We start from the raw sequence: 24,799 nt of genomic DNA, 5'->3' as shown, positions 1-24,799 counted from the left end.
ATATATATATATATAATAAAATATACAACTTACTACTTGTACTACTATTCCTACTTTGCAGTTTTTCACTTATCGTTGGTCTTCAGGGTATGGATCCCCCGCAATAAATTAGGAACTACTGTATATATTAAAAAAAACTAGTCAATTTACAGCTATCCAAGACTGAAATTAAAACAGCTAATTTAAATGACATTTATAGAATTATAATTTTTTAAGTGTTTTGTTTAAGAAAATAATCCACATTTCCATCCATCCATCCATCCATAAATCATCTTCCACTTGTTTCAAAGTCAGGACAGTGGGTATATTGGTAGAAGGATGTTAGAAACACAGCTGCCAGGAAAAAGACAAAGAGGAAGACCGAAGAAGAGATACTGTATATGGATGTACCGTAGTTAGAGAGGACATGGAGGTAGTTGGAATGAGGACAGAGGATGCAGAGGACAGAGTGAGATGGAGGATGATGACTCATTGTGGAGACCCCTGAAGAGGGAAAAGCCAAAAGAAGGTCTTCTAAGAGTTAACAAAATATATGGTTTACAATAAGCTAAATTTATCCAGTAAAAATTACTGAATTGTATACAAAGAGTTCCCTAAATTGCTGATCAAAGTCAAGAACCAGATCAATTGTTAAGCTTTATTATAATAAAAATGTATGTTTTACTTGTGCATGTTTTGTTGCCAATACAATTCCCTTCAAGCAGTGCAGCTTTTCTAGTCTCTAATATCATTGTCTGGTTTGTGATTTTTCTTTACATTAATCAATTTCTCTGCTACAAGAAACTAACCCACAGAGGGAACAAGACTGAGAATGTAATCACTACTTCTACAAGGAAATTTAAAGGTTTTCATTCAGACTGGATGAATTGTTCAGTGATTAGTCTTCTTGTGGAGAGTCTAAAGCATGTTCAGAGGCAGATATGAATATTAAAATGAGAAGCGTTACTCCAAAAATAAACATAAATTATCTGAGGAATCAGAGCTAGTCTGAACTGAGGGCACAGAAGATAAATGAAAGCAACAATCTTTGAAGTAACATATCACTCACCACCAAAGTTTTAAGCAAAATTTCACAAAGTTTTTTACAGCTTGGAGTATAGATTCTTAGTTTAGTTTATTGTTTATTTGTCATATGCAGGTCAAGACAAGGTCTTTATAGAGCCTCTTTTTTTAGCATACCTTCCTAATTCGATGACTTTGATCAGCTGGTCTCTCAACAAAATTGATCAACTTCTCCCGACAGGAAGTCAGGGTGAATGGAGGATCCCCTACCTCGATGAAAACAAAACTGGAATTGATGACAACTGGATTCTGCTGTTTGGAATGGTGGAATCTGGATTGTCTACAAATTCTTGTGGAATGTGTCGTAGTTTGGCAGCACTCAGACTGAATTATGTGGAGCTGCATCAGAGCTGAAGCAGGCTGATATCAGGACTGTGGACTTTCTGGCAGCACCCATGAACGTGTGGAAGGAATAATCTTGGAGAAGCTGTAAGCTCGACTTTTGGCATAAATAATCAATTCGTTTGTTTGGAGTCACCATCAGAGAATGTACTAGCGAGACTTTAAAAGGCAGAACTGCAAATTACAAGTTCTGCCTGACCCAAACTGTGGATCTAGCCTTGGAAGCGGACTATCTCAATTCCTCCTGGGATGTTATAAAAACAAAGATGCTCTGTCTGTCTCCTGACCCCTGTCTTCCCCAAGGCCGTGGACATGTGACAGAACCTCAACCGAGCTGGATGGCTGAGGGGGCTCTGGACTATGCTATGACCTTCCCTTAAAAATCAATGCCTTCATTGGCCTCATATGTATTAAGTCTATTTATGTTGCTTTGCTGTGATATATATTTTTTTATGCCTCAAACCATGCCCTGTCTAGGACACGGTGTGAGAGATCTTTTTTTCTTTAATATACCCTCTGTCCTCATGTTTTCTTCCCCTTTTCTCATCTAAGCAAACATATTCTGAAAAGAATAAGAAGCCGCGCTCCAGTAGCAGCAGCAACGTGCACTCTGCCCATCTTTGGACGACTGTACGAACATAATTTTGTTGTATTTCGGTACAATGACAGTAAAGCTGATTCTGATTCTGAAACAATGTAATGAAATGCTCAGGATGAGAAGAATTGTCTCGACTTATCAAAAGAAAAAACAAGAAACACTAAAGGATGCCACAAAAGTACAAAACAAATCAGCAAAAAGTGAAAAAGAAATACAACATCTGCAAAGGCCAAAAGAAATACAGTAAACAACATAGTAGAATACAACGGTGCAAGCAGGATGAATCAGAACAAAAAAGTATCTACCAGGCAGTAACACTGCTTAAATGTACATGATATATATTACACACAACATACACCACCGCCAGACCACTGCACAGGTAGTGAGATTTGTACATTGAAATAAACGGAACCACGATGGCAGCGACAAACATGATACAGCCACATAGTGCAGCAGCAATAAACATATTAGGTGTTACAAATGAGACTCAGTTCTGTCAAGCCGGTAGACAGAGCAGTCGTCAGGAGCCACAGCACAGTGTGGTATGGATGGCTACAGCCTTGATTCTGTAAAGGCAAAGACAAAACAGGTCCTCGTGTCCTGGTCCAATAAATCCATGAGTGCAGGTTATCCAGTCTATTCCTCAGAGACTGAACACCTGAAAGCAGAACCAAGGGGAGAGGCCGTTTGCTGCATCTCTGGCAAGTCCTGCACAAAACATCAGCTCACTTCCCCCTTCGTGTTTTCGTCTCACAACGTCCAAGTAAACAAAGGACTGAGGGGAATATGTCCACCGTGGAGTCCCCAAAATCCTCCAAAGTCCGCCCAAAGTACCCACTCACTGACGATTACAACACCAAAAGTGCGTTGCGGTCATACCCGTAGTGTGGGAGTACAGTGCAGGTGCAAAAAGTCAAAACAAAAAAAACAATGAACAAAAAAGTGTGAGATGAAGAGGAGCTCTCATCAGTGCTGCCATGCTGCGGCGCACGTTGATGACGAGCCTGATGTCGAGCCTGTGTTGGAGATTACTCAGCTGCTACTGTACCGAAGTTCATCTCAAAAAGATCTGAAGCTCTCGACCTTGACCTCTCTAAGTGGCTTTAAGAATCTGTTGAACTCCTGGCAGGGACCAATGCAGACATGTTCCTGTTTTTAGTTTTCTACATTCGCCTTATAATCTAGCTATTTTTGCTACTTTTTTTGCCATCTTATTTTAATTTGTAAAAAAAAATAATTGTATGCCTCTTTTATAATTGTCTATTGTTGTCATCATTCTTTGTTGAAATCAGCTCTCTCTTGTAAATGAGTCCTCGAGGCCCAATGGGATTAACCTGTCTAAATAAAGGTTGAATGAATCTGTAAAATTTGAGTTATAGCCAATGTTGTGTTTGCTAAGGTCAATTAGCTGTGGTAGCCATCTTGAATGTGGATATCTCCAGAAGTTAAATGAAGGTCTAGTACTCCTTGAATGAGTTAATTTCCATATTTTCTAGTTTTGAATCAGGTTTTATATATATATATATATATATATATATATATATATATATTATTTATTTATTTATACCTTTATTTTACCAGGAAGAAATCCATTGAGATCATCAATCTCTTTTACAAGGATGTCCTGGAACCGTTAACGTATAAACAGTTGTTTACTGCTTCCCTTTATGGAGCTTTTATTCATAGTAAAGCTCAAAGTTAAACTCTACAACAACAAGCGTTACTTACTTGTCACAGATGTCTTTGAGTTTCTTCATCTGGATGTTGTGATTCTCCTCTGCCAAACTAGTCAGTCGCTCTGTCAACTGAGAGGAACCAGGAAAACTATTTTACAGTCATGTTCAAAACACAAGAAATAGATGGAACAAACGATGGAACTCTAAAGTTTGGAGGTGCAGCATCCAGGCAGGTTATGTCCACACAACAGAAACAAGAATAAGACAGCTGAACCGAAACACAAACAGCTCCTGCACTGAACGCTAGTGTTTGAAAAAACTTTGGCTTCTGTAAAATCAGAGGGAAAAACGACAGTGACAAGAGTCACTCTATATACAAGTCGTAAATCTTTTTACATCCAGACAAGAAAGAAAAAACTGATAGCAACATGTAATGCATTCCAGGAGTTCCAGACTATGTACTAGATTAAAGGTTTGTAAGCTCAATCATCCAGGTAGATAACAACAAAAAAGATTAAATCATGTAATCTTGACCAGTTTCTTTAAGTGCTACTTCTGTGAATAGCAAGTTGGACATCTGGCCTAAAACATTTGATTGTTGTACATGATGATTAACTGTTTTGGATGGGTGTGCTCTGTTTAGAGTTGCATTCGGGCCTAATAAATCTGGCCCGGACCAGACCGAGCCTGTAGGTTTTATTCCGAGCCCTACCCGGACCCAACGGATTACCGGTAATCAGAGGGCCGAACCTGAAAAAAAAAAAAAAAAACTTTTTTTAAATTAAGCTTTTACTTCTTTTGTAAGCAAATCAGTTTGACATGATAGTTTTAAAAACGTAACAAAAGGAAGATATAAGATTTATTTTTATTAACAAGTCACCAAATGGATATTAACATACAAAACGAATAGCCTAAAAAAATCAACTCTAAAGATAGGCTATTATACAAATGAACAAAACTATTTTTAGAGCAAAATTATTTGGAAAATACAGAACAAGGCTGTTTTAATTGAACGCGCTGCTCGCTTTAGTTTTTGTAGATGCTGCTACTTCCTTCACCGCAGATGACAGCAGGTGCGGAGACGCGCGCAGCAGGGGATCAGCTGATTCATCCATCCATCCATTATCTTTACCCGCTTCTTCCTTTTCAGGTAGCGGGGGGGGGGGGGGGGTGTGTCACTGGTGCCCAGGTCCAGCAGTCACTGTGTGAAAGGTGGGGTACACCCTGGACAAATCGCAAGTCCATTTCAACAGGTGAGTCAGCGGACGTGTGTGGCCAGTGACATGTGTCCATCTGAGCTTAACAAGACTTTTTTTAACCAGACGGTCGGACCTGCTTTCTCCTCAACAAGTAGATGAACACAATTTTGTATTGTGCGTTTAGTTTTATTTGTGCTGTATGATTCGTAAATCCGCAGAAGCCTGAGCCCACGTGCGCAATTATTGCACAATGCGCCAGCAATCTCTTCCACAGTCTGATTAACTGCTGCACTCTTCTTTTTTTCTTCGTCCTCTCAACATATAAACTTGAGCCTCCTCCTCTACAAGTAGATTAACACAATTTTATATTGTGCATTCTGAATTTTATTTGGGCTGTATGATTCGTAAAACCGCATTAAAGCCCGAGACCGGCCCAGCCCGCACATTAGTCACATTATAACGGCCAGGACCAGGCCTAATCCGGGTCGGTCCGGACCAGGTTTCGGGTTCGGGTGTTTGCACATGTTAAAAGCCTACTTTTGAGATTCCAACAGGAGGTTGGCTTGAAACACAGCAATGAAGGCTACCTATGGGACAGATCTGGTAGGCAGGCCGCAGACAGATGAAGTCCTCTGGATGGGGGATGAAACGTTTCTCACTTAAAGAAACTGGTCCAGATGAAACAATTTAACCTTTGTTGTTATGTACTAGGTACCTATCTGGCAAGTACCATTTACAGTGTATGTACCAGGTAAATAACTGGTACATAAGTAACAGGTAGTACTAACTAGTACAAAAACAGCCAGTGTTAGCTGACACTGCTAACAGAGGAGTATCAAGAGGTTATTAGGGTTGAGAGATTCTACGCTCAAACCCATGACTCCTGCATGTGTAGAGTTTATGATGTAAATGCTGACTCACCATTTTAATGTGTTCTTTCTGCAGATACTTCTGACTGTAGTACTGTTCCTGCCTTAGAGCCAGAAGCTGCTGCTGCTGCTCATCTTTCAGCTGCTGCAGACGCTCCTCTTTCTCAACGTCTGAACCTAAACTCCTAACAAACACAAGGATGTTTGAATGAACACTTCTCGCGATGAAGATTTGTTTCCAGGTTAGTTTTGAAGTGAATTAACGAGACAACAGAACCTGCTCTTGCTACACTGTCTGGCCAGCTTCTTGTACTTGTTGCTGAACTCTCGGAGAAGCTCAGAGGTTTTCTTCTGGTGTCTCCTCACCAGCTCCTTCAGCTCTTTAAACTGACGTCTCTGCTCTTTCTGGTAAAGCTTGGACTGCTGCAGGCTCTCTAAGGTGCATGCCGGTGTGTCTGCCGCCACAAAGCAAACACACAAATTAGTGTAATGATAACAGAGCATAGCATAACATAGAATAACATAACAAGCATAACACAACACAACCATTTTATAATTGTTGTTGTCTGTGTTTTTAATTATGGCTTGCACTTTGGAATCCAAACCTGTTTAAGTTGGTATCACAGAGTTTTATCATATATCCTGGATTGTTTTGATTATTCTTTTATGACGTGTGCTGCTGATCTCATGACCAGGTCACCTTTGGAAAAGAGATCTTGATCTCAATACGTTTTTATCTGGTTAAATAAAGGTGATGAAACATACAGTAGAATAAGATAACACAACACAAGATGACACAACATGACATGACATAACACAACACAAAATAACCTAACATAACAAAGCTTAACACAACACAACAAACACAACACAACAAACACAAGATAACATAACGAAAACAGAATAACATAACATGACATGACAAAGCATAACACAACACAACAATCACAACAAGGGTCAAATACAGAGAGACAATTTCGCCGTTGTATGGGAACATACAATGATGAAAATACATACACATTATTATTATTATTATTACACAACATAACACAAAATAACAACACAGCATAACAAAGCATAATATAATCTAGCATAATCAATCAACCTTTATTTATACAGGTAAATCCCATTGAGCCTGGAGGACTCATTTACAAGAGAGACCTGATTTCAACAAAGAAAGATGACAACAATGGACAACAGCAACAACAATAAACAGTTATAAGAAAAGCATACTCAAGTTTTTTTTTTTTTTTTAACAAATAGGATGGCTAAAAGGAAAAGGTAACAAAACAAAAAACAGCTAGATTCCAAGACAAATGTAGAAAACTAAAAACAGGAACATGTCAGCATTGGACCCTGCCAGGTGTAACACACAGCAATAACACAACACTGTAATAACACAACAAACACAACACAACAAACATAACACAACATAACATAAAATAACACAACATAACATAACACAACATACCATAAAATAACACAACATAACATAACACAACATAACACAAAATAACAACACAACATAACAAATGATAATATAATCTGGCATAACACAACAAACATAACACAACATAACATAACACAACGTAACATAAAATAACCCAACATAACACAACATAACATAAAATAACACAACATAACATAACACAACAAACATAACACAACATAACATAAAATAACACAACATAACATAAAATAACACAACATAATATAAAATAACACAACATAACATAACACAACAAACATAACACAACATAACATAAATTAACACAACATAACAGAACACAACATAACACAAAATAACAACACAGCATAACAAAGGATAATATAATCTAGAATAACACAACAAACATAACACAACATAACATAACACAACATAACATAAAATAACACAACATAACACAACATAACATAAAATAACACAACATAACATAACACAACAAACATAACACAACATAACATAAAATAACACAACATAACATAACACAACATAACATAAAATAACACAACATAATATAAAATAACACAACATAACAGAAAACAACATAATATAAAATAACACAACATAACAGAACACAACATAACACAAAATAACAACATAACATAACAAAGGATAATATAATCTAGCATAACACAACAAACATAACACAACATAACATAACACAATATAACATAAAATAACACAACATAACACAACATAACATAAAATAACACAACATAACATAACACAACAAACATAACACAACATAACATAAAATAACTTAACATAACATAAAATAACACAACATAACATAAAATAACACAACATAATATAAAATACCACAACATAACAGAACACAACATAATATAAAATAACACAACATAACAGAACACAACATAACACAAAATAACAACGCAGCATAAGAAAGGATAATATAATCTAGAATAACACAACAAACATAACACAACATAACATAACATAACATAACACAACATAACATAACATAACATAACATAACATAACATAACATAACATAAAATAACACAACATAACATAACACAACAAACATAACACAACATAACATAAAATAACACAACATAACATAAAATAACACAACATAACATAAAATAACACAACATAACATAACTTAACAAAACATAACATAACATAACACAACATAAAATAACACAACATAACATAACACAACATAACACAACATAACATAACATAACACAACAAACATAACACAACATAACATAACATAACACAACATAACATAACATAACACAACACAACATAACATAAAATAACACAACATAACATAAAATAACACAACATAACATAAAATAACACAACATAACATAACATAACATAACATAACAGAACACAATATAACACAAAATAACAACACAACATAACAAAGGATAATATAATCTAGCATAACACAACAAACATAACACAACATAACATAACATAACACAACATAACATAACATAACACAACATAATATAAAATAACACAACATAAAATAACACAACATAACATAAAATAACACAACATAACATAACATAACACAACATAACATAAAATAACACAACATAACATAACAGAACAAAGCATAACATAATATAGCATAATTCAATGCATCACAACAAACATAGCAGAGCTTAACATAAGGTAATGTAATGTAGCGTAGCATAATAACAACCTATTTATAACATACATGTTTGTATTAACTATCTACAAAAGTTTTTTATACAGTAAACTTGCTCCTGAAACAAAACAAACATTAAAATAAACTCAATGAATTAACACAGATGCCCTGCCTCCGTTCAGTTTTAGATTAAGAACATTTCTACGATGAGAAGAGCAGAGCTTCTGCTGTTTTAGTCAAACTGTGTGAATGATATGAACAATCTCCTGAAGTATTGAGAAATGTCATGTGAAAAGTACCTGTTGAAAATGACTCTGAGCTTCTACCACACCAAACTTTCAGAATCAGAATGAGATTTATTATCATTGTACCGAGCTACAGTGAGATTATGTTCGTACAGTTGTCTGAAAGATGGCAGAGTGCACGTTGCTGCTGCTACAGGAGTGCGGCATCTTAGCCTTTATCAGAATACTTTTTTTAGACAGACAAAGGTAAAAGGCCATGAGGATGGATAGTGGTTAAAAAAAATAATAAAAAATAACATCCTTTAGCCAATTACCTGCAAAATGGCAGAGTTACAGACATGTTTGTGTTTGCTAAGGTCAAGGTGTAGTTATTGTTATAGTTGTTTATGTCTTTGTCCAGTTTGCTAAGCTGTGGCAGCCATCTCCAGTTGGATTGACTAAAAAAGTTAGCAAGTTGTAAATTCTGCGCGTTTTATTAAAATCTATTCAGTGGTTCATGACATATTTTGATAACAAGACAAACAGGCAAAAACTTTATTGCCACTTTTGTCTATTGCAAACAAAAACCTCATCCACGTACTGTACTGTCTCTTTAACAACTGAGAGTTTTGTTTCTCATTTTAGTTCTACCTGTTGTTGATTTAATGCATTTTCATTAAAAAAGTAATTAAGTTATGAGAATAAATTTTTACCAATTAAAACACCTAAAACCAGGTCTTCGGTCTTTGCTGCTGCTGGTTTGCCTCCGTCTAAAATCGGAAACATCACAAACGTCAATAAACATTAGTGGTTATTATCATCTTTAATTATGTAATAGCACTGGATGAGTGAGGTGTTGTACCTGTTGCTGCTGCTTGCTGATTGGCTGCAGAGGCTTTTGGTGTCATAGCGATGGGGGTGTGGCCTGCTGGACCAGAAGTGGGACTGAGTCCATTTTCCAGTGGAGCGGGTCTGTGCTCGTTTTTACGCTCTGCGCTGTTATCCACCTCGTCCTGGACATCAGTGTTTAAAATAAACCTTTTATATATAACGTTTTGTTTGGAAAAGTAACACAGAAAATGTTTTACCTCATTCTGAGTCTCTTCCTCGCCGTCCTCCAGAGTCAGGGCTGCCAGCTGTTTGGACCTCTGCTCCAGGAGGTTGACGTATCGTATTGGGTTGGACAGAGCCTCGATCACATCTGGAGGAGAGATGCAAACACATGAACCGAGCTGCTAGATGTGCACGAGAATTTAATCATGCAGATGTCGGTTTGAAAACAGAGTTTAAAAAGCTGAACACAATCTAAAACCACTACTTGTGTATAAATAAAACATTCCTTTTATTGCCATAAAAACATTTACACACCATAATATCATTAATAATAAAACTGTACATCAGTGTATATCAATGAACTTAGACAACTAGCTATTTTATTCATATTGAAAAGAAAAAAGATGTGGTCACAAAAATGTGTATAAATGTGTTCAGGATCCTTTAAGGAAAATTGTGCTGAAAAAGTGTTTTAACAATTATGAAATCATTGTTTTGATTTAAATAAATGTCCTGTAGATGGCTCTAGGGAGCTGATCGACATTTACCGTTAATGTCATTATGGACATGAATGTTCTAACAATTTTTTTAGTTGATTTGAATCGTTATTTTTCGATTATTGATTGATTATACAACAAACAACCTCAGTACAAAAAAAGAAAAGGAATGGATGCACAAGTTTTAATTTATTGTGGATATTCTCTCCAAAAGCGACACCTTCAAGTTTGACTGTTCTTGAATAAGATATGATTTATTTATAGGCCCTCTGAAGTTGGAGTGCATTTCTGTTTACAGTCTGATGTAGGTCATCGTGTCCTTAAAGTGATACGACTCTCAAGTTTTTCCTAGTTGATAAGATTTTCTAAGTCTTAGTCTTCCATTCTTGGGCAGAGTCCAACTCTTGGATCTGTCTTGTCCCAGGGATTTAGTTTAACCACCTGAAAGATATTTTTCTTAAGAAAACAAGTGGAACAGCGATGTCCCCTGTCACAGAAAGATTTCAATAATGAATGTTTGTCGTTTTGGAGATGAGTGTTTTTTTTTTTTGACTGGAAGTGAACAGGGAATGTAAGTAAACCTCCATCTTTTTGGTGCAAGATATTCAAGTGGGGGTGACATGGTGGCTCAGTTGGTAGAGCTGTTGCCTTTCAGTGAGAAGTTTGCTGGTTCAAATCCTGGCCAGGGGCCTTTCGGGGTGGAGTTTGCATGTTCTCTCTGTGCATGTGTGGGTTTTCTCCAGGTACTCTGGTTTCCTCCCACAGACCAAAACATGCATGTTAGACTGATTGGTAACTCTAAATTGTCTCTAGGTTTGAGTGAGAGAGTGAATGGTTGTTTGTCTCATTTGTCCCTGTGACGGACTGGAGACCTGTCCAGACCTGTCCAGGCATCACACTGGACGGCACCAGTGACCCCCGCAACCCGGAAATGAAGAAGTGTTAAAGATGGATGTATATTCAAATGGGTAGGAACCACACTGTGTAGAACAAATATAGATTGTTTCATTTATTTTTATTTATTTATTGCTTGTCTGATGCAGAGAAGGGTGGTGGATCCTGGTGAGTGGAGAGAGCAATTTTATCCACAACAATGGTGGAGCCAGTGGGTGGCCAATTGTGGCCATGACCACTATAAATTAATCTTCAGTCACCTCTTTGGCCTCCTCAATCGTTTGAGGAAACTAGTTTTAAGCAACAAAAAACTAGAAAGCATAGTTTCCTCAAAAGATTGGTGTGGTTGGTTTACATACGGTGGTGTCCATCTTGGATTTTAATGTGGCAACCCATCTTTGTATAGGGACCTTTCTTTACACCTACTGTAGATACTCAAACACCAAAGTGGAAGTCACTATCTCACTTATTTTAAAGTGATTTTATTTTTAGGTTATCATGCCCACAAGGATGGACGAAAAGTATTTCTAATTCTCCTCCTTTCTCTGTGACGGCGCGGGGGGTAAGAAAGTAAATTTTGACTCTGAGGTTAGAAATTATGTTTTATTAAAAGTTCTTGTGACCGAAGGTTTTTAAATAAATACAGAAGTGAAAACTGTGCAATGACCGACTTTTGTGCCTTTTTGAAGTTGGACATTTGGAACAATATTTGTACACAATAACAGTTTATGTAAATTGTTTGTCATGCTTTGTGTGTGTTATTTTATTGGGCTTTCATTCAAAAGAAAAAAAACTACATCTATTAATTCTATTTTCCATAAAACTTTCAGTTAAATATTTACCTGCAAAAGTATCTGGAACATAGTCCTTCACTTCAATGTAAACAAAGATGGCTGGCAAAATTAGACACTGATTTTTCTCGTTCCTCAAGCCGATGTAACGATAACCTGCAGAGAAAACATTTACTGACATCAAACGGCTGATTTCATGATATATTTTGATCAATCAGGGTGATGAATCAATCTTGTACTGTATAAACCTCATAGAAATAATTGCTGATTTTTGTGACTCAGACAAAATAACACTTGTTTTACTTCCAGAAGTTTGAAAGCTGAGTGGGTTTTTGGACATGATGGGAACAAAGATGTGTTTCTCAGAAAATGAGTGTCATCTTTTGAATGTGTTAAATTTATCAATGGATTTATAGACTCCACATCCAAAAAACAAGGTGCAAAAGAAATCATTTGTTATTCTGTTTGTGACATTAAAAATGGGATTTGTCTCTCCAACTGTGTTCCTTTTGAAAGTTCTGGCCCATTGGCAGAAGATCAAGAAACCAAACCAAACAAACAAACAAAAGGAAAAAAACATCGTAGATGTTAAAGATGACATGCAAGGTTACAACGATTTTCTGTTAACTACTAGAACTTTTCTAAGCAAATCTTGAAAGGTGCACAAAGGTTAAACATAGCTTAATGTAAACTAAGAAAACAAAGCCATATGTTTTGATGCATAAATTGTAAAATGAGTGTAAAGAGATTCAAGATCTAAACAAAGTTGATGCAGCGTATTATGGTCACCATGGTAACCACACACATTTTCATCATTCCCTGACAGTACTCTTCAGAGAACCTAAAGCTAAGATGAGAAAAACACTAGAGTCAAAGGTGACAAAAGGCTAGCTAATAGCTGGTTAGCAAAATGGTACATACTGTATATGCTAAAATTAATAAAAGATTAGCTAAAAACTAAAAGCAGCAAAAGGCTAGCCTATAGAAAAAGTTAGCAAAATTGTACCTGAATGCTAAAAGTAATTAAAAAATAGTTAAAACTAAAAGTAGAAAAATCTTAGCTAATAGCTAAAGTTAACAAAATGGCACATAGATGCTAAAAGTAATGACAGACTAGCTAAAAACTTAAAGAGGCAAAACACTAGCTAATAGCTCAATTTAGCTACACTGTACCTAGCTGCTAAAATTAATGAAAGACTAGCTATTAATTTAAAGCGGCAAAACGGCTAGCTAAAATCTAAAGGAACAAAAGATGAGCTAAAAGCTAAAAGTAGTAAAGAGTAGCTAAGAGTTAAAAATGACAAAAAGTTAGCCAAAAGTTTCAATAACAACAATTTTTCTGAAGGAATTATGTTGATCCTAATGTATTTCTGGACAGAAAATATTTATAAATTTTACTACTTTAAAAAGCATAACAGTTATAACAAAACAAAAAATTCATACCCAGCTTGTGAATGAGCTGAATATTTTGATATTTGAAGCTAAATTAAAACATCTGCAGTACTTAGATTGCAAAAAGCATACAGAAAATAAAACAGTAAAATGATAATAAGTGAAAATACAATAAGGGTGCCATCTTAATAAACCACCGGCATACCTGGTCTGATTGCAGACACCGGGATTATTCGATGGCCGATAAACTTCCCTCCTTCCTCAAAAGCAGCAATTCTCAGAGAGGCCAATGTGGGAAGAATCACCTGCAGGAGAGAAGTTATCACCCTGCTGATGGAAACATCTGGTCGTTTCTAAATGAACAATAAATGGACTAAACTTATTTAGCACCTTTCTATCCAACCAGGATATCAAAGCTCTTCATAAACCAATCTGTGCCCTCATTTACCCATCCACACATGTTCAAACAGCACTCTACTAGATCTCTTCAAAGATGATCTGAATTCATTATTCCATAGAGACTAATCTGTCTGACAATGTTTCTCTGCCACTCCTCACCTTCTTGAAGACGATAGGCTCTTCGTCCCACACTGGATTGATGGCATTGTTGTTTTGTGAGGTTTTAGTCTTCAGAGCTTTCCTCCTGGTGTCTACAGGAAGTCCAAACATTTCCACCTCTACATACACCCCCACCCTTCGTTCAGTCAGAAACTGCCCAGAAATCACCTGCGACACACAGCAGCAGAAAATACAGGCACATTTAAAGACTTACCATTCCACAATACCAACGTTTTAGATCGTCTTATGCTGATAAATGGAATTGCAGATGTTTTGGTCAAATGTTGAAAGTAAAGTGATAATTACAAGATGTCACCCTTAGAGTATGTGTTTTGAATTACTCAAAGATAAAGTATTACAATCATATTTTATCTCAATATCTGTTAAATTAACTGAGGTAAAAACCATTTCTGTGATGGATAATGTAATTAGCTGTGGCAGCCATCAGTTTTAGACATGCGTGCAACTTTCTGAACGTTTCATTAAAATCTGTCCAGTGCTTCATAAAATGTTTTGGCAACAAACAGATCACAAGATTTTAATGAGATCTCAAACAATGATGTGTTACTTAAAGAATGTGTTCTGATTAACTTTCACTATCACACCAAATTTTTGCTCGATATCTGTAAAATTGACAACTTTTTTTGTATTTTCTAAGGCCAGTTGGCTGTGGCAGCCATATTGAATCGGATTAACTTCAAATGTTAATCTTTAATGAACATCCAAAATTACTTCCTGAAAGTTTCACTGAAGTGTTCATTGATTCATGGGATATTAATAGTAACAGACACGCACACACTCACACAAACAGACACAGGGCATAAACACTATTGCTCTTTTGTTTGTGGCTAAATCAACAAATATTCAATGCAAACTTAGTCTCCGTTTGAAAAAAGCTACTTCACCAAAGTTCATCAAATATATATATATATATATATATATATATATATATATATATATATATATATATATATATATATTTGTTCCAGTAGGAGTTTTAAGACACTTCAAGAACTTTTCCATTCACATGTACCTTCACAGAGAGAGTATTAGCAACAATGCCGTCCACCGTGTTTTCTGTGAACGGGTCAAAGTGTTTGTCCGGACGCCTCATGAACTCCGGTTTCAGTCTGTAGCCGCTCCGACCATTGTACTCAAACATGAAGAGGTTCAGCTGCATGGACAAATCTGAAACACAAAGATTATTTTGTTACCGTTCACGCTCAACTCTTTGGTTTGACTTGTTTCCTTTTCTTTTTCTCCTACCTTCCATGGCGGTGGGCAATCATGCAATTGTGTTTGTTTGTTGCTTTGATGGGAAAATATTTCTTGAACCACTGAACGAAACTTTAAAAACTGACTATTGGGTCTACATCTACAAAAAAAATTCCGTTTAGAGTCAACCTAATTCAAGATGGCTGAAAAAGCTATTTTATTTTTAGACAAACTCACATGACTGATTTGGAAATTGTTTATGCCAGATGCCCTTCTTCATGCAACCTGAGCTCAAACATACGGTTTCAGGTTTGCAAGACCACAGCACTGACCACCGAGCTACTGCAGCCCCTACTGCTGACAGACCACGTACCATGTTTGGTCCATTAAACCTCCATTAGCAAATTATTATACAAATATTTATAGCCATGGCCCAGACAAGCGAAGTAGCATTCTTTGAATGAAAGGATTGTAGTGCAGTTTCATGAAGATTAATTACTTCCAAAAGTAGTCACATAACCATATAACCAGATATGTTTGCGTACAATAAGATCTACACGCTTACCATAAGTTTTACAAATACATAAAAAGTTTTTAAAATGTACGTTTGAAATTGCACAGATCGGAATATTCTGTACATACAGTCAAATGCATGTGCACAAATCACCTGCCGCAGGTGTACCAGTCAACACATGCAGACAAATAAGCTTGTCTGTAAATGTGACTTTGGAAACTTTCTTACTGCTCCAGATTCACAAAGGTAATGCTGCATTCAAGATTGGTGAAAATCTGGGACATCTGAGTTATTGGGAAAAGACATGTTTCTAACTTGGTTCAGAAAATCATGACCTGACCCCTATATTACAACATTTACAGTTATAGGATTCCAGTGTGTATTTTGTGGAAATAAACAACCTAAAATTAGTCAATTATTCTTCATGGTGAAAATCTATCAAGAAAAATACATATAATACTGGAAAAATTGATTTGACCAGTAATTTATCCACAAGAATAACCTTCCCTTGTAATGGTCCACAACATGAACATGTCATCCTCGTGTTATGTGTTTAGCTATTAGACAAAACTGTTGCATGCATTTGTGAATCTTGTGGTATGTGTGTAGAACTTATTGTACACATACAAATCTTGTTGTACCCTTGTGTGACTACTTTTGAGACTAATTTATCTTAATACAGTTTGTGTAAAATTGACTGCACTATAACATTTTCTGTGTTTGCTAATCTATGGCAGCCATCTTAAACCAGGGTTAGTGGTAGATGAACAATGGCTTTCTGAGAGCTTCATTGAAGTATTTTTAGTGGTTCATGAGATTTTGTGGAGCTAGACAAAACACGATTGCAGGATTCTCTGCCTTTAATGGTAATCAGCATTAATTTAGCAACATTTAGTTCAATCAGTGAACTTGGGTCAGCAGATACGTGTTTAATGTTGTAATTTTTCTACCTTTATCTCAGACCATATTATTTGTAAACATCACTTCTAAATTAAACCAACAACTTTTTAAATGCACCATTTGCTTGCTACCTTTGCCATACTCAGATCTACATTTAGTTACCAATATTTTGGTAGTTGAGAGCCACCAGTTGACATCCAGCATTCCAGAAAAGCTGAGGCATGAAGTTTGACGAGTCCACTCTGGTTCCTTTGGGGTAAATTCGACTCAGCTGGGATTTGTTATATCTGTGAGTACACGGTTAAGGATAATGACAGAATTCATCCTGTTCTTTTAGACCACGGGATATTTCTCTCATCAAAACAGTGTTCAACCCATCTTAAAAGCAAATATTGAGAAAATCCATCCATCCGTCCGTCCATCCATCCATCCATCCATCCATCCATCCATCCATCCATCCATCCATCCATCCATCCTGTGTCACCCTCCAGCTCCTTCTGAAAGTATTCACTGTCCAGAGAGGACATCTTACATTCATAATCTATCCAGAAAGTTCTGGGTCTGCAATAGGGTCTACTGCTGGATAGCGATGCCCATCAAATTTCCAAAGGAAGGTGTCCAAGATATGTTCAAATCTGATGCCTGCGCCACCTCAGCTGACTCTGAAGAGAAGGACCAGTGACTCTGCAAGCTCTCAGTAGATGACAGAGCTCCTCATTGTATTCCTTCTAAGACTGAGCCCTGTCACTCTCACAATAAAGAAAATTAATTTTAGTGCTTGTATCCAGAATCTAATTCTTTCTACTGTGACTCATACCTAGTGGTGAAAAGTAAGGGTTTTAACATATATTTACCAGTAAATCAAGAACTTTGCCTTTCAGCTCAGCTATTTCTTCACCACAACAGACAAGAACAATGCACTCTTTACTGCAGAAGAATAGCTGCGCTGTTGTTCAATATCCTGCCTCACCCTACTATCACTCCTGAACAAAACTCCCAGATACTTAAACTCTTCCACTTGAAACAAAAATGCACCCCCAACATGGAGGGTGTATTTCTTCTATATCCAGTTGAAAACCATGGCCTCAGACATATGGCCTTTGTACATGGGCTCATTCATTCAACCTTTATTTAGAGAGATAAGTCACATTGAGCCTAGAAGACTCATTTACAAATGAGATCTGTTTAGACAGACAAAAAGTAATGAAACTGGACACGTAGGCAAAAAAAATCCTATCAGACTCTTTCTTCTTGGCTGAGAAGAAAAACTCTAATATTAGAAAAAAAAAACACCTCACACAAACAGCACATAGTGACGTAGACAATCTGCGGGGGGGGGGGGGGGGGGACGAGAGCGGTGAGCAATGTCCATGGACGCTCTCAAGGGCACTGTAAGAGTTCTGATAAGGATGGAATAATCAACCAGTTCCCAGCGGTGAGATCTGGAAACATTCTCAAAGGATGTCGGGGAATGGCCAGGGACAACGCCTATGGAAATCCAAGAGCCCTGAAATGATGACACAATGTTTACTCAGCTAGTTTCCTCTGGTTATCAGTTGGAAATTCCTCGAACGTTAGATTACATGTTCTGTAGGCAAATTCAGATAAGATGTTCTTCAAGGCTAGCCAGGGGAGCCTAATTCATACAAACACACAGTTGTTTTGGGGACAGGCAGACCTTAAGGACATGTACCTTGAGTCTGTGTTGGTCCACTGGGATTCCGAACTTTCCAAATTACATGGCCACACCGATGGAATGTGCCTGAGTAAAATCCCAGAGATCTGATCCATTCTACCCAAAGCTTTTGAGTCTGGGTACTTGAGGCACGAACCAAGCCATCATAAAGGCAAGCAGCGTGATCGAGTCCCAATTTGCTGCAGATGACTTCCTTGATTGTAGATTAAACCAGCAACCGGCTGAATCCAAAAAGCAGGAACCAGTTATCGTAACTCCAATTAAATATGCGTCCTTAAAATCCACAAATGGTAGCACAGATAGACATAAAATCAAGGCTTCAAGTCGATGATATATGCAGCTGCGTGCGTGCCAACAAGGCAATCGGCTCGCCTAAAGTCTGTCTTCTCTTCGAAGAAATGTTATCACTTGTGTTGAGGGACCAACTGATCAAATCAAGTCCATAATTATGGTTCAGAAAATATGTAAAGACAGGCTCAGAAGCAGTTTCACAGACAGACAGAGCAGCAAAGCAAAGCAGAGAAGGAGGGGAAGGGAGAAGCATCCAACCTTGGCAAGAGCAAGTGGTGAAGTGAAGCTCAACTCAGCCCAACTTGGGTCGTCTCAGCAAAGCTTCAGTATTTCCATTGAGTGATCCCACTCACTTCCAGCTTGGTTCTTAGAATCTACTCAGCTGAGGTTTCAAGTGAGCTGTGTCAGGCTGAAAATTTGGCATCAGCAGACTGCAGGAGATTAAATGGCCAGAAAGTGACATCAGTCATGAGAGCATCTTCTTTACAAAAATCAAACCCAACTTTTTTTTAACCTTGCAACCACATCATTCATTGCCATTATATCCATCCATCCCTCCATCCTTCATCTTCCACTTGTTCCAAAGTCAGGTCGCAAGGGCAGCAGCTTGAGTAGGGAAGCCCAGACATCTTTTCCTACACCCATCATTTCCAGCACTTCTGGGAAGATTCCAAGGCATTCCCAGGCCATCCAAGAGACATAGTCTCTCCAGCATGTTCTGGTTTCCCAGGGGTCTCCTCCCAGTTGGAAATGCCCAAAGCACCTCCCCAGGGAGACTCCCAGGGAGCATCCTTACCAAATTTCTGAACCAACTCAACTGCTTCCTCACGATGTGAAGCTCAGTCCACAGCTCCTTCTATAGGTGTGAAGTGGAGAGCATCATGTGCTCCAGCATCAATGTGTGGCATGGAGGCTGCACAGATGCAGAAAGAAAAGCTTTGCAGAGAGTGGTGAAGACTGCACAGAAGTCTGTTGGAGTCAGCCTCCCCACCGTCATTGACATTTACACCTCTAGATGCAGGAAGAGAGCCACCTGCATTATGAAAGACCCCACTCACCCAGCACACACACTTTTTGCCCCGCTCTCCTCAGGAAGAAGGTTAAGGAGCATTAATTGTAAAAACCACTAGACTGAAGAACAGCTTCTACTCTGAGGCTGTTAGACTCTTGAATGTCTAATCAGGATAATCACTGTGAAAAATCACATCATGTTGCTGATCTGCTGATCTGTTTCATGTTGCTGTGTTCATGTGTGCTAATCTGCTCACACAGACTCATGTTCGTGCTGCTGTTCGACATATATATTTTATGCTATTAGTACTTAGTGTATTATTTAGGTGATGTGTTCCTTAGTTCATATCTTAGATCTTATTACTGTTTTTTGTTTACATTTTATTGTTGGACGTAACTAGGACCCTGTGTACATAATTTCATTCCGCCACATACAGTAATTGAATTCAGTTCAATTCAGTTTATTTATATTGCGCCAAATCACAACAAAGTTGTCTCATGGCACTTTACAGGAACATTCACATTTGTACATAAAAAAGCCAATTAGCAAAGTTATCTATCTAAGGAGGCCAGCAGACAAGTTGAATCTTGGCGAATGACAAATAAATCTCTCTGAACGATGTGAAGAAGCAGCGGTTCTATTCTGAGTCTCTCCTGGATAACTGAACTTCTCACCCTATCTTTAAGGGAGAGTCCAGCTATCCTGCAGAGTAAACTCATTTTAACCTCAATCTTGTTATTTTGGCCACTACCCAAATTTTGTGGCCATAGGTGAGAGTAAGAACTTAGACTGACCGGTAAACAGAGATCTTTGTCTTACAGCTCAACTCCCACTTTACCACAAAGGACCAGAACATTGTCTGCAATACTGCAGATACTGCACTAATCGGTCTGTCAATCTCATGCTCCATTCTGACCTCACTCCTGAACAAAACCAAGATACTTGAACTCCTCTACCTGAGGCAGAACCTCACCCTTGACCCAAAGAGAACAATCCACCATTGAGTAACACAGTCGAACACCTTCTCAAAGTCCACATGTAAAGTGGATGGGCAAAATCCTATGACCACTTGATGACCCTAGTGAGGATAAGAATCTGGTCCAGTGTTTCACAGCCAAGACAGAACCCACATTGTTCCTCTTGGATCTAAGGTTGACCAATCCCATTATATAACTATATCCATTAAAATAACAACACGTGAACCAACCCTGTGGTACTATGAGGGGGTGGAGACATTTCCGTGCTTGGTGGCTGATGACAGTTTTCAGTGGGAGCTAGACCAAATGGACTCAATTTACAGGCACCCATCGATAGAGGGAAGATAGCCTCAACTCGATAGCATTTTTGGAAATCACAGCAGAGGATGAGGAGTGTTTTGTGACTTTATCTAACCTTTAATTCTAATCTTTACTTATTTGCTCATTGCTGTGTTGCATTTACCTTGGACAGAAAAGAATGTTGCAAATGTTTTGGGCGGACATGTTATGGCAAACCCACTCACATTGAGTCAGCACTCAAGTTATATCAAAAACCACTGATACCATGGAGACCTGAATAGATTTGAGGCCAGTCGCAGAGAGATAATGGAAAAACTGCTTTAGAGGAGATGATCCTTACACCAGCCTCTTCACACTTGGCTGTAAATCACCTCTGTGCAACTTGAAGGCCAAGGTCTGAAGACACCAACGGAACTACATCATCTCTAAAAAGCAGAAAAGAAACTGAGGTTCCCAAATAAGGCACCTTTCTCTAAACGACTGCACCTCCAAGTCCTGACCTTGGATGCCACAAACAGGTTTGGAGGCTCATGTAACAAATTTGAAACATCAATTTAAAATATGAAAACTGGTGTTTGCAATGCAGTCTCATTGACAGAACAATATTTCATTTTACATGTGCTGGAGGGCGGGCAGCACGGTGGCGCAACTGGTAGAGCTGCTGCCTCTCAGCGAGGAGGCCCCCGGTTCAAATTCCAGTCCGGGGGCCTTTCTGGGTGGAGTTTGTATGTTCTCTCCATGTATGCATGGGTTTTCTCTGGGTACTCCTGTTTCCTTCCACAGACCAAAAACATGCATGTTAGGCTGATTGGTAACTCTAAATTATCTCTAGGTGTGAGTGAGAGACTGAATGGTTGTTTGTCTCATTTGTCTCTATGTGTCCCTGTGATGGACTGGAGACCTGTCCAGGGTGTCCCCCGTCTCTCACACAGTGATGACTGGACATGGGCACCAGTGACCCCCGTGACCCAAAAAGGAAGAAGCGGGTAAAGATAATGGATGGATGGATGGATGGATGGATGGATGGATGGATGGATGGATGGATGGATGGATGGATGGATGGACGTGCTGGAATTGTTTTCGTGAGACATGGAATAAAATCGTAAACCTTTCAGTTTCATCAGATCCAGAGCTAACAGCACAATAGGTTGAAAATTATACATGTCTAACAGCATGATCTCATACCCTATGTCCTGAATGGTGTGGAGACCTTTTATTGATTAGATAAAAACACACCAGCCATAGGCTTATGACCTTTAAAATGCCTTCAGTGCAGGCACACACAAATACTGACAGAAATCGATTTAAAAGTTGCTCAGTGACTCACACATATTTCTGACATTTATACAGAACAGAAGCATTCAGAGAAAGAAGAACACCGACTGAAGAAGTGGTTGCCATGGTGTTCTTGCATCTGTGGTATCTGTTGCCAAGGATACTCCACAAACTCCACTGGTGACTTTGTGAGGTGCTCCAAAGCCTTGGTCTCCACAAAAGACGACATGTGGTAACAGCGTGCTGCCTCTACAAACACACATACACAGAAAATCCACAGAAACACATATATTTCTCAGCAATCATTTTAGTTGCATCACTTCCACTTTGCCACTCCAAGAAATCTCATCCTAAAAAGATCTCACATCTTGTTTGATAAAATAATGCAAGACTTAGCAGAGGTTTAGTGAATAGTGAAGTTGAAATTAAACATTATTTCTTTCTGATCAAAAACAATGAAGGAAAACAGCAAGAAGGCAGAGTTATAGGAATCAAGAAGACTCAAACCATAAGAATCATGACAACACAGCAAATTTCTGACATGCTTCTCTTACTCTTTGATGCTTCGAATGAGTTGAACTTGGTTGGTTGGACATAATTTACAAGAGTTGACATTTCTTCTGTGGCCACTGCCTCTCGCTCTGCAGAACCCTGACATGAACCGCAACATAAACTGAGATTAATGGTATAACACACTGAAATGTTGTAATAAACATATTTTTACAACCAAAAACGGGCTCAGAGCAAACAGTTCCAGAGAATTGCCACATTTTCAAACACAATGTTGAACAAAAATTTGATTTTGTTGCCATGCAGCTTATTGAGATAAAAAAATAACAGCAGCAACAACATGAGAGCAAAACAGACCTGGTTCCAACATACATTCAGGTAGACTTCTACAGAACATATAGAGGAGCAATCCTAAGAGTTAATAAGCAGTACACCAATGTCTCCTGTCGCTGACGGATTTGAATGGTTTATATGTGGTTTTTATAGTTTATTAAAAATAGTTTTTCTGTACTGGGATTTAACCGGGAATGCAAATACTGTAAACCTAAATGTTTTTGATGAAATATATTCGAGTTAGTTGAAGTTACACTATGTAAAAAAAGTGATTTACCAACTTCCATTTTGGTGCCTTCATAACATCTAGGCTTGATTACTGCAATTCACTTCTGTTTGGAATCAGTCAGTCCTCCATTGCTCGTCTACAACTGGTCCAAAATGCTGCAGCCCGATTTTTAACTGGTACAGGCTATAGAGAGCACATCACGCCAGTTTTGGCCTCCCTGCACTGGCTACCCATTCACCTTCGGATCCATTTCAAAATTCTCATGTATGTTTTTAAATCACTGAACAGTTCCACCCCATCCTATCTCACTGATCTTCTGCAGCCATATGTCCCACCGCGCTCTCTGAGGTCAGCAGACCAGATGCTTCTCTCAGTCCCAGAAACCCGTCGTAAGCTCAGAGGTGACAGGGCTTTCTCAGTTGCAGGTCCACGACTGTGGAATGAGTTGCCACTGAGTGTCCGGCAGGCTCCCACACTCTCAGTCTTTAAGTCTCGCTTGAAGACCCACTTCTATTCGCTTGCCTTTAACACGGTGTGATTTGTTTTGGTCCGGTCTGTTCTCTACTCTGTTGGCCATTTTAGTTAGCTTCTGCTGCTATTTGTATCTGTATTTCTATTTTATGTTTTACTGTCTGCTGTGCATGTTTGGTTCTTTTGTACAGCACTTTGGTTGGCCTTGTTGCTGTTTTAAGTGCTATATAAATAAATTGGTATGGTGTGTGGCTACTCCTAGAGGTAAGAAAGGTTCTTTTTAAAATTTGGGTTGCCAGGTCAAAATCCAAGATGGTTGCCAGCCTGTATATGCTAAAATTTGCATTATGTAACTTGAAAGAACAGCATCGTACCAGCTTCCATTTTGGTGTGTGGTTGCTTTTAGATGTAAGAAAGGTCATTATCAAAAACTGGGCTGTCACGACAAAATCCAAGATGGTGACCACCATATGTATATGTAAACCAGCCGCCCCGATCATTTCAGGAAATTATGCTTTCTAGTATTTATATTACTAAAAATATAGTTTCCTTAAATTATTGGGATGGCCAAAGATTATTCTATGGTGGCCAAGGCCCCTATTGGTCACACCCTTGTGCCACCATTCCATCTTATGACAAGAGTCAACAGCTGAAAAAATATATATTCTAGTTGAATTTTTTATGTATGTATGTATGTTAGTACATGTGTGTGTATGTTTGTATATTTGTATGTATGGATGTATGTATGTATGTATGTATGTATGTATGTATGTATGTATGTATG

The 24,799-nt window shown here is 38.0% G+C and overlaps 1 protein-coding gene across 1 annotated transcript in view; it reads right to left on the bottom strand.

Annotated features, from left to right (window-relative positions):
- Positions 1–24,799, bottom strand: part of LOC119413479 (1-phosphatidylinositol 4,5-bisphosphate phosphodiesterase beta-1) — a 100,487-nt gene that overhangs the window by 9,501 nt on the left and 66,187 nt on the right. The window contains exons 16-28 of the mRNA XM_037680533.1: positions 23,027–23,123; positions 22,637–22,721; positions 17,084–17,208; positions 15,326–15,480; positions 14,293–14,460; positions 13,940–14,039; positions 12,394–12,498; positions 10,196–10,308; positions 9,970–10,120; positions 9,821–9,877; positions 6,024–6,201; positions 5,799–5,931; positions 3,731–3,807 (exon numbers count right to left, since the gene is read on the bottom strand). Of these exons, the coding sequence (XP_037536461.1) occupies positions 3,731–3,807; positions 5,799–5,931; positions 6,024–6,201; positions 9,821–9,877; positions 9,970–10,120; positions 10,196–10,308; positions 12,394–12,498; positions 13,940–14,039; positions 14,293–14,460; positions 15,326–15,480; positions 17,084–17,208; positions 22,637–22,721; positions 23,027–23,123 (1,544 nt within the window). The remainder of the gene's footprint in view (positions 1–3,730; positions 3,808–5,798; positions 5,932–6,023; positions 6,202–9,820; positions 9,878–9,969; positions 10,121–10,195; positions 10,309–12,393; positions 12,499–13,939; positions 14,040–14,292; positions 14,461–15,325; positions 15,481–17,083; positions 17,209–22,636; positions 22,722–23,026; positions 23,124–24,799) is intronic.

The sequence above is a fragment of the Nematolebias whitei genome, chromosome 1 (genome assembly GCF_014905685.2).
Source record: "Nematolebias whitei isolate Nwh7 chromosome 1, NemWhi1, whole genome shotgun sequence".
NCBI classification, from domain to species: Eukaryota; Metazoa; Chordata; class Actinopteri; order Cyprinodontiformes; family Rivulidae; genus Nematolebias; species Nematolebias whitei.
The sequence above is the reverse complement of the archived record's forward strand: the minus strand, read 5'-3'. Positions and strand labels throughout refer to the sequence as shown.